Raw genomic sequence first — 13,153 nt, forward strand, 5'->3', positions numbered from 1 at the left:
GGACAGGCGACGGGATTTACTGCCCCTCGCCTCTAAGAAGATTTACTCCCATCCCCAGACAGACTCGGAACATTTGAAACCAAGTTGGCCACCTGTAACGCAAACCGGTTCGATCTGGACGATCCTACGCCGAAAGAGGGGACTGGGACTGTTAAACCACTACAAATCATTTTCCGTGTCTATTTCCTTGTAGGAGAGGTAGTCAAACAGGTCAATCACATTATCAGATCCAAAATAGGCGGAGTAAGGTCCGAATACCTGGCCACGAAGGAGAAGAAACTCGAAAAAAGAAGGTCCTTTAAGTATTAATCCTCTCGCCGGGGTGGTTATGCAAATCAGAGTCAACTGGAATCAGTGGGTGTGTGAAGGAAGACCGCCATTCGCCACTTTAGAAACGCGAGGGAACTGGAGCCAGAATACTCCCGCAATTGATTCTGGGATCGTTACTGGGGACGCGTCGGTCAGCTATTGGCCAATTTTTCCTTGTCCCCAGAATTGTTTGCGAAAGTTAACTCGGCTCAGTTTCCTTTTCCTTTTTAAAGTGGCTAGTGGAAAGGAAATATCGCAATTGCTGCCTGGAGTAAGCTTCCCTGGTATGCAGCCATTATATAAATCGTAACGCAACTCACCTACAAAAGGTGGTAAAACACTGCGCAACGGCTCGCTTTCCTCAGTGAATTGTTTAATACGCGGATTTTTGCAGACGCGGATGATCTTTTTATAACCTCTGTGGAAAATTTCAACTTGAAAACAGATTCATTCAGGCAATTTCCGAGTTCCAAAAACTCTCACTTTCAAAACTAGGCTTAGTGCAAAAACCTTTGCTGTGAAAATGAGTTTTAATTTGCATGACAATGAAAAAGCATTTCCATATCAATGGCTACGCACTCAGCCTCGTTTTGAACAAAATGGCAAATGAAAACCGGAGAATAAAAATAGAGTCGTCTTGTATCCTCGTCCTCCAAATAACGTGAAATTAGGCAATTTCAAATCGTAGTCGTAAAGTGACAGCAAAGAAATTGCGTAGGCTCGCTATTATATTAACGGTATTCAGAAACGTTTAAGGATAAAGACGTTGATCATAAAAAATGGTGCATCATTCCCATCTAATTTAAAATTAATATTTTCGTGAGGTTTATTAATCGATTCGCCAGAAAATTCTGCCTTAAGTCAGACTGTTATATGTCATTCAAAAATGATTATTATAGAAAACTGAGAACTTTTACTTTATAGGTTACAGGTGTACGAGGTTATCTGCATAATATTGTTTTTAGATTAAAGTTCTACCTTCTGCCAATTTTTTGTCACCCAAATAAAACTCCAATTTATAATACAAATTTAATAGCAAAAGTTAAAATAAGTTTGGAGTTTTTTTTATGTAATAAAGGACGAATAAGAACATCAAGAACGAATAAATCGGGAGACAAACAAATGTTTAGGTCTATCGTTTAAATATGACGCGGGAAAACTATTATAACGTCCTGCACGATACGTATACAGACTGAAAAGGTCATGTCATTTTTCAAAGCCTGAATTAAGTTAGTAAAATTTAACTTTCTTGAATCTGATTCTGACTTGCAAATGTGTTGCGCAGAATGTTCTTGATAGCGCGTCGGATGCGTCTAAACTTCCAGCAGTAAACCAGAGGAAAAAGGGATGAACTCAAATATAACAGCGTCCGAGCGTAAATTAACAAATTTTCTCTCATTTTATTCACCTGTCCGACCAGGATCACGATAGCGATTGGCAAGTGGCAGGCCAAAAACAACAGATAGACTTAAAGTTTAGCCTTCCTGAATCTGATTCTGACTTGCGAATCTGTTGCGCAGAATGTTCTTGACAGCGCATCGGAGGTGTCTAAACTTCCAGCAGTAAATCAGGGGAACGAGTGATGTACTCAAATATGAAAGCGTCTGAGCGTACATTTTGAAATGTTGCCTCCTCTTATTCATCTTTCGACCGGTCAGGATCACAATAGCGACTGGTAAATGGCAGGCCAAAAACAACAGATAGACGTAAAATGTACCAACTGCTGTTTTTCTCAGTCTTTCGAAATTTGAGCGATTTTCTTCGCTCGGTGCCACTGCTTGGGCTGGCTGTGCGTGAACTTGAACGGTGTGGCGACGTACGGCTATGTAAATCTTGAAATAGGTTAGAGCCATGGTCAATAAACAAGCCATTGCCACAGCTACTCCTGCAATGTTACAACGATATTCACTGCTTAAAACACCTTTCAGAGCCAGGAATGCACTGAAAATCCAGCTTAAGATCACTGTAGCTACAACACGCTTGTAAGTCACAATTTCTTGGTAGGTGAGAAGTTCCTGGTGTTTGAGGTGAAGGTGGATAGCAAGGAATCTGTCAAAGCTGATGGCAGTGACACTGAAGAATGAGGCATTACCAAGGATCATTCCTATGACTCTAACTATCTCGTGATAAATTTCCTGGTTGTTAGTGTTTTTCATTTTCATAAGCAGTCGCGCGGTGTACAAAGGCTGTACAAGTAATCCCATACCAAGATCAGAAACAGCCACGCTAAGGATCAATGCCTTTAGAGTCTTTGGCAGTGATGAAGTCTTTCGCAGCGCGAATATTAAGACGATGTTCAACATCACTGTTGCATAAGACAGGAAGGAATTGACGACGCAGTTTAGGACGAGGGAAGGAGTGAAATCTCTTGCCTCTGTCATTGTGTATTATAACTTCCTTTTTCCAAGAGAACTGGAGCGGAGTTAGTAGGACGTTGGACGAATAGATCGGATGAAGGACTCTTCACGAATGCCGCTACTTTATTCAGCCTTTTCTCTTTAGAGCTTTTCAAAACCGGAGTCCAGGTGGCCTTGAAAGATGCAACGAGGAACTGTTTTAGGATCGAACGAATGTTCTTAAGATTGTCACGTGATGTAACCTTGCTGACGTTTTGAAACGTGTTGCGAACTGGGCTAAATTTGGACGTTAGAAATATGAAAACCTTTGAACGTCAAGGCAATTATATTAAAAGCACATTTCCAATAAACTTCCGTCCTGCAAAGGTGGTGTGCATTACCCAGTATTTTTTTTTTCATGTTTTTTTTTTCACATTTTGTGAAGTCGCATGGTTTTTATTAGCACAAAGTCAAAGTTAAAGCCCTTCCTAGAAGCCTCAGAAAAACGAATAAACGGAAGATTTGTTTAACTTCGTATTCTGCATCAGTTTTGCTAGAGTTCTTTGTATATTTTAGGGAAAGAAAATTACTGCTCGTCTTAAAAAAGGGGGAGATAGAGGGTTCCGGATTCAACAATTTCCACGTCCACACGTATCCGTATTTAAATCGAATTTTCCTACAGGTATCCGGATTCACTCTAGTTCCTAGGACTCCCCTGGGAATATTGGTAGCAGAGGGCTACCAGTGGGTTGATATATTGTTTGTGTAAATGCGTCATTTGAATTCAGCAATTTCCTTGTAATAAGCTCTTAAAGAAGATTTTTCTGCCTCGCTACAATTACTTGTGTGGTGTCAAGGTTAAATTTTCTGGTAGTTTTCTTGTCCTTGTGCTTGTCAAAGTTAGAACACCTCCGGTTTTGAATTGTCGTTTCGCCAACAAGTTGTTTCGCCTACTCTGAGGTCGATTGGCCTGCAAGTTCTTAATTGATAGGCTTCATTGACGTTTTACATAATTTACAATCGTCGCTAAAGAAAAATTACAAAATGCGGCCGGATTTGCGATGGATTTTGTGATTTAATATTTTGCCATTTGCTTAGTCGATTAACTTGCGTGATCAAACTTTTGTTTTTTTGAAAAAATATTTCAAGAACCAACATCTCTGTGAGTATTATGTTTTACCGATTAGTTACAATCTATTTTTGCACTTCGATAGATGCAGTCGGCGTTGGTTGTACAGCTGTATGCTATATCCCATTTTATAAATTAACGTAGATAGTAGGTGCACTCTGATTGGCCGAGAGGCGTGTTTGTATGAAAGTATGTAAACGTGGTTGTGACGTCAATGATGTTTTGCACAAATTTGAAAAAGGTTTTGAGTTGAAAAATTCGTCGACCAGTTTACTTTATTTACCCATTTCCTTGTCGGCTGAAACTTGGAAAATCTTTAGAAACATGCTGTGTTAATTTTTTTTGCTCTTGAGCTGACATTGTAAGCGGCAAAAACCCGTATTTTGGAAAGCATCTTTCTTGCAAAATAAGAACTGATTACGCGTACAAGCTTCGTGTACAAGACTTCGCGACTGGTAAGAATTTCTCTTTTAATCAGTGCTCTGAACAAGAGAGTTTGGATTTTTTTTCCTCGGGAAAGTTATTTCATAAAAGCAATAGAAAACGTTTTTTGCTGTGTTTGCATATCCTGATATAAACACTCGAGGGACTGAGAGAATTCTCGACCGTTTTTGCAAACCCTCGACTTCGTCTCGGGTTTGCATAACTGTCTCGAATTCTCCCAACCCCTCTCGTGGTTATATCAGGCTATTGAAACACGGAAAACGTTTGCTATTGCTTAAATGCCATTTAAATGCGATAAACGCTCTTGCCAACAGTACGACTTTCAGGGGTCTCCCGGAAGGGGGGGGGGGGGGGGGTATTTGTTCCCTTGTTCCCTTCCAGAATTGCCCTATATTCGCACGTTCCCACACGTTTTCCTTATTCGTTCCCCTTTTAATTTTTTTACTTACCACTTATCACCGCACTCAACGGCGACTGTTATTACATTTACTACAGGTATTACAATTCACGACATTATTACAAATCACGACAGAACAGGGGACCTTAACTACAGTCTGCAATGACGCACTAAACGCCAAAAGAGCTAGTATACAAGTGGATTTACCATATAGCGTAATTTTTGTAAAGAGTTGATCTGAGTCTAAGGACATCTAACAATTAGAAAAATGCAAAATTGCGAGGAAATATTTACAAGCATAATTAGCTCGGTGGCTGTGAATTCCTTTTGACGAATCATAAAAATAATGTTAACTCTGTTTTTTAGAGCTTATGGCGCTGATACATTGAAACATTACAGCAAGGAGCCCAAAAATTTGACCGCTTTTGATTTTATTCACATTCTTTCATGCAGATTTAATCCAATCAGAAGCCAGCTGGAAACTGTCCTCAACTTCTGACTTCGGCACCTTTGAGTGTTATCGAGAAGAAGAAGAAGAAGTGTATTGCCACTGATGATGACAGTGGACAAATAGCTGGTTGTTTTCTGTATCATGAGAGTCTTATCATTTATTCAATACTACAGCGCGTCCTACCTATTTACTTGTCATAAATATAGGTCGGTGCATGCTACGTTAACAAGAACAAATAAATCGGCCGAGAAACAAAAGTCAACTGTCGCTTAAACATGACACAGGAAAACTGTTATAACTTCCTCTACGACTTGTGTACTAACAGTGTCTAGAAAGATCATGTCATTTTTCAAAGTCTGAACCTTGTCAGTAAAATTTAACTTTCCTAAGGCTGAATGCTGTTAATGAAATCTACCCTTCCTGAATCTGATTCTGGCTTGCGATGATCTTTCCTGTATTACATAACAAATAGTGCATCATTCTTTCCTAATTTAAAATTAATATTTATCCGCCCTGCCAATCACACGGCACGTTTAGTTCTTCCGCTTCTACTTCCGACTCCGACAATACACATTTGGTAACGTCAAGGCGCATGAAAAAGGGAAAAGGGTTTCACTTCCGGTTGACATGCGCAGCTCAAAAACTCTTTGCTTAAGCTCTCTAATAAATTAAAACTGACGACGTATATCAATGGCTACGGAGTTAACCTCGCTTTGAACAAAACGGCAAATGAAAACCTGAAAATAAAAATAGAGTCGTCTTGTATTTCCGTCCTCCAAATAACGTGAAATTAGGCAAGTTCAAATCGTAGTCGTAAATTAAGCTCGCTATTATGTTAACGGTTTTCAGAAACTTTTAAGGATGATGACGTTGATCATAACAAATCGTGCATCATTCCTTTCTAATTTAAAATTAATATTTTTGTGAGGTTTATCAATCGATTCACCAGAAAATTCTACCTTAAGTCAGACTGTTATATGTCATTCAAGAATGATAATTATAGAAAACTGAGAACTTTTAACTTATAGGTTACAGGTGTACGAGGTTATCTGCATAATATTGTTTTTAGATTAAAGTTCTAACTTGTGCCAATTTTTTGTCACCCAAATAAAACTCCAATTTATAATACAAATCTAAGAGCAGAAGTTACAATACGTTTGGAGTTTTTTATGTAATAAAGGACGAATAAGAACATCAAGAACGAATAAATCGGGAGACAAACAAATGTTTAGGTCTATCTTTTTAATATGACACGGGAAAACTATTATAACGTCCTGCACGATACGTATACAGACTGGAAAGGTCATGTCGTTTTTCAAAGCCTGAATTAAGTTAGTAAAATTTAACCTTCTTGAATCTGGTTCTGACTTGCATATGTGTTGTGCAGAATGTTCTTGATAGCGCGTCGGATGCGTCTAAACTTCCAGCAGTAGACCAGAGGAAAAAGGGATGAACTCAAATATAACAGCGTCCGAGCGTAAATTAACAAATGTTCTCTCATCTTATTCACATGTCCGACCAGGATCACAAAAGCGATTGGCAAGTGGCAGTCCAAAAACAACAGATAGACTTAAAGTTTAGCCTTCCTGAATCTGATTCTGACTTGCGAATATGTTGCACAGAATGTTCTTGACAGCGCATCGGATGTGTCTAGACTTCCAGCAGTAAACCAGAGGAACAAGGGATGAACTCAAATATAACAGCGTCTGAGCGTAAATTTTGAAATGTTGTCTCTTCTTATTCATCTTTTGTCCGGTCAGGATCTCAATAGCGCTTGGTAAATGACAGGCCAAAAACAACAGATAGACTTAAACTGACCAACTGCTGTTTTTCTCAGTCTTTCGAAATTTGAGCGATTTTCTTCGTTCGGTGCCACTGCTTGGGCTGGCTGTGCATGAACTTGAACGGTGTGGCGACGTACGACTATGTAAATCTTGAAATAGATTAGACCCATGGTAAGGAGACAAACCAATCCCACAGACACCCCTGCAAGGTTAGAAACATGTTCGCTGCTTAAAACTTCGAATTCGGTTAGTGCCAGGGAAGCGCCGAGAAGCCAGCTTAAGATCACTGTAGCCACAATACGCTTGTAAGTCACAATTTCTTGGTAGGTGAGAAGGTCCTGGTGTTTGAGGTGAAGGTGGATAGCAAGGAATCTGTCAACGCTGATAGTTGTGACACCGAAGAATGAGACATAAGCAAGGGTGCGTCCTATGACGTTAACTATTTCGTTATAAGTTTCCTGGTTGTTAGTGTTTTTCATGTCCATAATCATGCGAGCGATGTGCAAAGGCTGGAAAAGTATTCCCATACCAATATCAGAAACAGCCACGCTAAGGATCAATGCCTTTAGAGTCTTTGGCAGTGATGAAGTCCTTCGCAGCGCGAATATTAAGACGATGTTCAACATCACTGTTGCGTAAGACAGGAAGGAATTGACGACGCAGTTTAGGACGAGGGAAGCCTTTTTCATTGTGACCATAAGAACTTTAGCGGAGTCAGGAAGGCACGCTCTCTTAAATAAGTTTGCGTTTATGAGGAATACTTTAGATGAATCGATCGGATGAAGCACTCTCTCCCTTCACTTACGCCTCTGCCTTAGTCTTTCCTTCTTAGAGCTGTTCAAAACCGGAGTCCAGGTGGCCTTGAAAGATGTAACAAGGAACTGTTTTAGGATCGAATTAATGTCCTAGGGATGGTCACGTGATGAAACCTTCTTGCTGACGTTTTGAAACGTGTCACAAACTGGGGTAAATTTGGACGTAAGAAATATGAAAATCTTTGAACGTCAAGGCAATTACATTAACCCTTTTAAGCCCTAAGAGTGATCAGCATCAAATTTCTCCTTGTGATATCAATGCTTTGTAAAACAGAGTGGTCATGAGAATTATGGACATGATCACACAAGATGAATTTGCTTGATATTTTATCAACTTCTCCCCACTACGTCTCTAGGAAATGAACAGAGGAAAAAGTGAGAATTCAAATTTTGATCTTAGGGTTTAAAGGGTTAAAAGCCTATTTCCAATAAACTCCTGTCGTGTAAAGGTGGTGTGCATTATCCGATGTTTTTGTTTTGTTTTGTTTTGTTTTTTCACATTATTTGTCTTGTTGCATGGTTTTGTTAGCACAGATTGCTTTAACTTCGTATTCCCCATGAACTTCCAGCTGATTCCTATTCCTATTCCTATTGTTTCATTCCTCGAAGCCTTGGCGTGAAGTGTGAATTATTGCAGTGGTCTGGCTAACAACCTCGTTCCCAGAGTCCTTAAACTCGACTTCCTCCGTCGAACGAGAATGAGGTTGTTTGAGTATTCCTAAGCTCATTAATAATTCAAGAAGAGAAAACAAAAACAAGGAAATCATTACCGTATCGGAGGTTGGACAAAATTAATTACCATAAAATTTTGGGAACTTTTATTGCTTTGAATTTCTTCAAGAATCATTGTTCATTGAGAAGCTGTGTTAAACACAACATTTAGTGTTTTATCTAATATCCAGACGACTTAAGATGTTCGGTACAGCATAGTCCCTAGCTGCGAATTTAGGACATGATCACACAGAATGTATTTGCTTGATATTTTATCAACTTCTCCTCACTACTTCTATAGTAAATGAATAGGGGCGACAAAGGAAAATTTTAATATTGATCCTAGGATTTAAAGGGTTAAGGATGATGACTTTGATCGCTCTTCATGATCTTAACTTTATTAGTTAAAACTAGTACTTACATAACAAATCGTGCATCATTCTTTCCTAATTCAAAATTAATATTTTCGTGAGGTTTATTAATAGATTCGCCAGAAAATTCTACCTTAAGTCAGACTGTTATACATGTATGTCATTCAAAAATGATAATTATAGAAAACTAAAAATTTCTAATTTATATGTTACAGGTGTACGAGGTTATCGGCGTACTATTGTTTTTAAATTAAAGTTCTAACTTGTGCTAATTTTTTGTCACCCAAATAAAAGTGCAATTTTTAATACAAATCGAATAGCAAAAGTTACAGTACGTTTGGCGTTTTTATATGTAATAAAGGCCGAATAAGGCCATCAAGAACGAATATATCGGGAAACAAACATATTTAGGTCTATCGTTTAAATATGACACAGGAAAACTGTTATAACTTCCTGCACGATACGTATACAGACTAGAAAGGTCATGTCATTTTTCAAAGGCTGAATCAAGTTAGTAAAATTTAACCTTCGTGAATCTGATTCTGACTAGCGAATGTGTTGCGCAGAATGTTCTTGATATCGCATCGGATGCGTCTAAACTTCCAGCAGTAAACCAGAGGAAAAAGGGATGAACTCAAATATAACAGCGTCCGACGGAAAATTCAGAAATGTTCTCTCGTCTTAATCACCTGTCCGACAAGGATCACAAAAGCGATTGGCAAGTGGTAGACCAAAAACAACAGATAGACTTAAAAGTTAGCCTTCCTGAATCTGATTCTGACTTGCGAATATGTTGCGCAGAATGTTCTTAAAAGCGCATCGGATGTGTCTAAACTTCCAGCAGTAAACCAGAGGAACAAGGGATGAACTCAAATATAACAGCGTCTCAGCGTAGATCTTGAAATGTCGTCTCTTCTTATTCGTCTTTTGTCCGGTCAGGATCACAATAGCGCTTGGTAAATGGCAGGCCAAAAACAACAGATAGACGTAAAAGGTACCAACTGCTGTTTTTCTCACTCTTTCGAAAATTGAGCGATTTTCTTCGTTCGGTGCCACTGCTTGGGCTGGCTGTGCATGAACTTGAACGGTGTGGCGACGTACGGCTATGTAAATCTTGAAATAGATTAGACCCATAGTAAGGAGACAAACCAATACCACTGTCACCCCTGCAAGGTTGAAAACATTTTCGTGGCTTAAAACACCGGTTAGGGCCAGGGAAGCGCCGAGAAGCCAGCTTAAGATCACTGTAGCCACAATACGCTTGTAAGTCACAATTTCTTGGTAGGTGAGAAGGTCCTGGTGTTTGAGGTGAAGGTGGATAGCAAGGAATCTGTCAACGCTGATAGTTGTGACACCGAAAAATGAGACATTAGCAAGGGTGCGTCCTATGACGTTAACTATTTCGTTATAAGTTTCCTGGCTGTTAGTGTTTTTCATTTTCATTTTCATAACCAGGCGCGCGGTGTACAAAGGCTGGACAAGTATTCCCATACCAATATCAGAAACAGCCACGCTAAGGATCAATGCCTTTAGAGTCTTTGGCAGTGATGAAGTCCTTCGCAGCGCGAATATTAAGACGATGTTCAACATCACTGTTGCGTAAGACAGGAAGGAATTGACGACGCAGTTTAGGACGAGGGAAGGAGTGAAATCTCTCATTGTGTATTATAACTTCCTTTTCTCTCCAAGAAAAAGAAGCGGAGTCAGTAGGGTATGCTCCCTTGAATAAATATACGTTTGTGAGTAATACGTTGGACGAATAGATGGGATGAAGGACTCTCCACGAATTCCTCTCCTTTATTCCGCCTTTCCTCTTTAGAGCTGCTCATAACCGGAGTCCAGGTGGCCTTGAAAGATGCAACAAGGAACTGTTTTAGGATCAAACAAATGTCCTAAAGATTGTCACGTGATGAACCTCCTTGCTGACGCTTTGAAACGTGTTGCAAACTGGGGTAGATTTGGACGGAAGAAGTATGAAAACCTTTGAACGTCAAGCAATTACATTAAAATCCTATTTCCAATAAACTCCCGACGTGGAGGTGGTGTGCATTACCCGATGTTTTCTTGTTTTGTTTTTTTTCACATTTTGTCCAGTCGCATGGTTTTTGTTAGCACAGATTAGTTGAACCTCGTATTCTCCATCACTCTTGCTTGAAGTCTATGTTTATTCTAGAGGAAAAAAAATTAATGCTCATCTTGAAAGAGAGAAACAAATTGATAGATTACCATATTCGTTTAAAAGAAAATGATTTATCTTTCTCGAGAGCTCCAGCCTTAAGGCTGGTAATGTGCGCGGTCTGATCATGGATGTAATTATGTACAGTAAGGATGCAATAATAAGGAAAAAACTTAAACGCTGTAAGTCTCGTGATCCAGACTAGGTAGACAGCAAACAATCAGGTTTTGTAAAGATAACATAAATATTACTTTGTTCTTGAAACATGCGTTATTATTGCTTTAAATAAAGACAGGTTAATTCTTGTCACCAATCTGCCTTATAAAGCGTTGATACTATTCAAAAGTAGGTTGATTTTGATCGTCCGGGTGAACGTAGTCCTGAAATGACTCCTGGGTTCAGACCTTTCACAGTTTCACCGTTGATACTATTGCAAGGAAAAAATGGAATCTGATCACTCTAAAGGATTAGAGGGTTAAAAACGGAGGTGTTCTACCTTCGATAAACAGAAGGACGGGCAAAATGTCATAGAAAAGTTAATACCAAATGTAACTTGACAATAACACACAAGTTATTGTAGCGCGGTATGAGATACTGCTTTTTTTAAGAGCTTATTACGTGGAAATTGCTGAATACGACAAATAACGCGTTTACGCAAACAATATATTAACCCACTGGAAGCCCTTTGAATTATTTTCTGCCTGTCTTAGTGAGATAACACAAGATATAATAACGAGCTGATGAGTTCAGTCAAAGTATAGTAACTAATAATTAATTAAGAGACGGTCGCGCCTTTAATTTATAGATGGGGAACGAATCCGAAGAGGAAAACGCTACTTCTTCCGTGACATTTAATCTAACGACAGTGACTATTATTTTTTGCTCTTTTAATATTCTTCTTTCAATCACGGCATCTCTGGGGAACGCTCTGATCCTGATTGCTCTCCGTAACGTAAGTTCTCTTTATCCACCGACGAAACTGTTGTTTCAATGCCTTGCAGTGACTGATTTTGGCGTTGGTCTCACTTCGCAGCCATTCTATGCCATCCACGTCTTATACTCTGCGATAAACGCCAACCGGGATATCTTTCTTTTTTCCTTTATAAGTTGGGCTTTATCAATTTGTCTTTGTGGAGTTTCCCTGTTCACAACAACTGCCCTGAGTGTGGACAGACTTCTCGCCCTTTTGTTGAAGCTAAGATACAGGCACGTCGTAACACTAAAGCGAGTTCGTATAGTTATTTTCTACTTTTGTTTAATTTCTGTTTTGTGTAGTTTCATGTTCTTGTTCTGGGATAGAAACATCGCCGTGGCAACACTTACAGTCTTGGGAATGCTTACTATCATCACCTCACTTCTTTCTTACACCACGATATTTATCAAGCGGCGTCTACATCAAGCTACTATGCACCGTACTTTGCAATGCAATGATCATCATGGGCAACCAGTCGGAGAGGGAATTCCGGCGTGGAACATAGCACAATATAAAACAACCGTTACCAGCATTGCTTTGGTGCAGTCGGCCTTAGTTATATGCTATATCCCATTTGTTATTTTAAATGCGATATTGTTTCAACATTGCCTCAAATCGTGTGTTTTCAACTCTCGTCTACTTAAACTCATCACTTAACCCGTTCCTGTACTGTTGGAGGATCAAAGAAGTTAGACAAGCCGTGAAGGCCACAATTAAAAAGATGTACTGTATTTGTTTACGCTGAGTCTTTTAACCCTCAACGGCAGTAAACCCAAGGAAAAAGGGATGAACTAAAATATAACAGCGTCCGAGCGTAAATTAAGAAATGTTCTCTCATTTTATTCACCTGTCCGACCAGGATCACAATAGCGATTGGCAAGTGGCCGGCCAAAAACAACAGATAGACTTGTTTAGCCTTCCTGAATCTGATTCTGACTTGCGAATATGTTGTGCAGAATGTTCTTGACAGCGCATAGGATGTGTCTAAACTTCCAGCAGTAAACCAGAGGAACGAGGGATGAACTCAAATATAACAGCCTATGAGCGTAAATCATCAAATGTCGTCTCTTCTTATTCCTCTTTCGTCCGGTCAGGATCACAATAGCGATTGGTAAATGGCAAGCCAAAACAACTGATAGACGTAAAATGTACCAACTGCTGTTTTTCTCAGTCTTTCGAAGTTTGAGCGATTTTCTTCGTTCAGTGCCACTGCTTGGGCTGGCTGTGCATGAACTTGAACGGTGTGGCGACGTACGG

The 13,153-nt window shown here is 39.4% G+C and overlaps 2 protein-coding genes across 2 annotated transcripts; both read right to left on the bottom strand.

Annotated features, from left to right (window-relative positions):
* Positions 1-1,784: 1,784 nt before the first annotated feature.
* LOC140923584 (histamine H2 receptor-like) lies at positions 1,785-2,690 on the bottom strand. The gene has a single exon (XM_073373660.1). It carries the CDS (start codon positions 2,688-2,690, stop codon positions 1,785-1,787), a length of 906 nt encoding a protein of 301 aa, XP_073229761.1.
* Positions 2,691-9,503: 6,813 nt separating this feature from the next.
* Positions 9,504-10,406, bottom strand: LOC140923585 (adenosine receptor A2a-like). Its single transcript, XM_073373661.1, has one exon. The coding sequence runs from the start codon at positions 10,404-10,406 to the stop codon at positions 9,504-9,506; it is 903 nt and encodes a 300-aa protein (XP_073229762.1).
* Between the last annotated feature and the right edge of the window lie 2,747 nt (positions 10,407-13,153).

This window comes from Porites lutea, chromosome 13 (genome assembly GCF_958299795.1).
Source record: "Porites lutea chromosome 13, jaPorLute2.1, whole genome shotgun sequence".
Classification (NCBI taxonomy): Eukaryota; Metazoa; Cnidaria; class Anthozoa; order Scleractinia; family Poritidae; genus Porites; species Porites lutea.

Coding starts and splice junctions, on each gene's coding strand:
- LOC140923585 (XM_073373661.1), bottom strand. CDS start 10,406: ATGAGAGATTTCACTCCTTCCCTCGTCCTAAACTGCGTCGTCAATTCC.
- LOC140923584 (XM_073373660.1), bottom strand. CDS start 2,690: ATGACAGAGGCAAGAGATTTCACTCCTTCCCTCGTCCTAAACTGCGTC.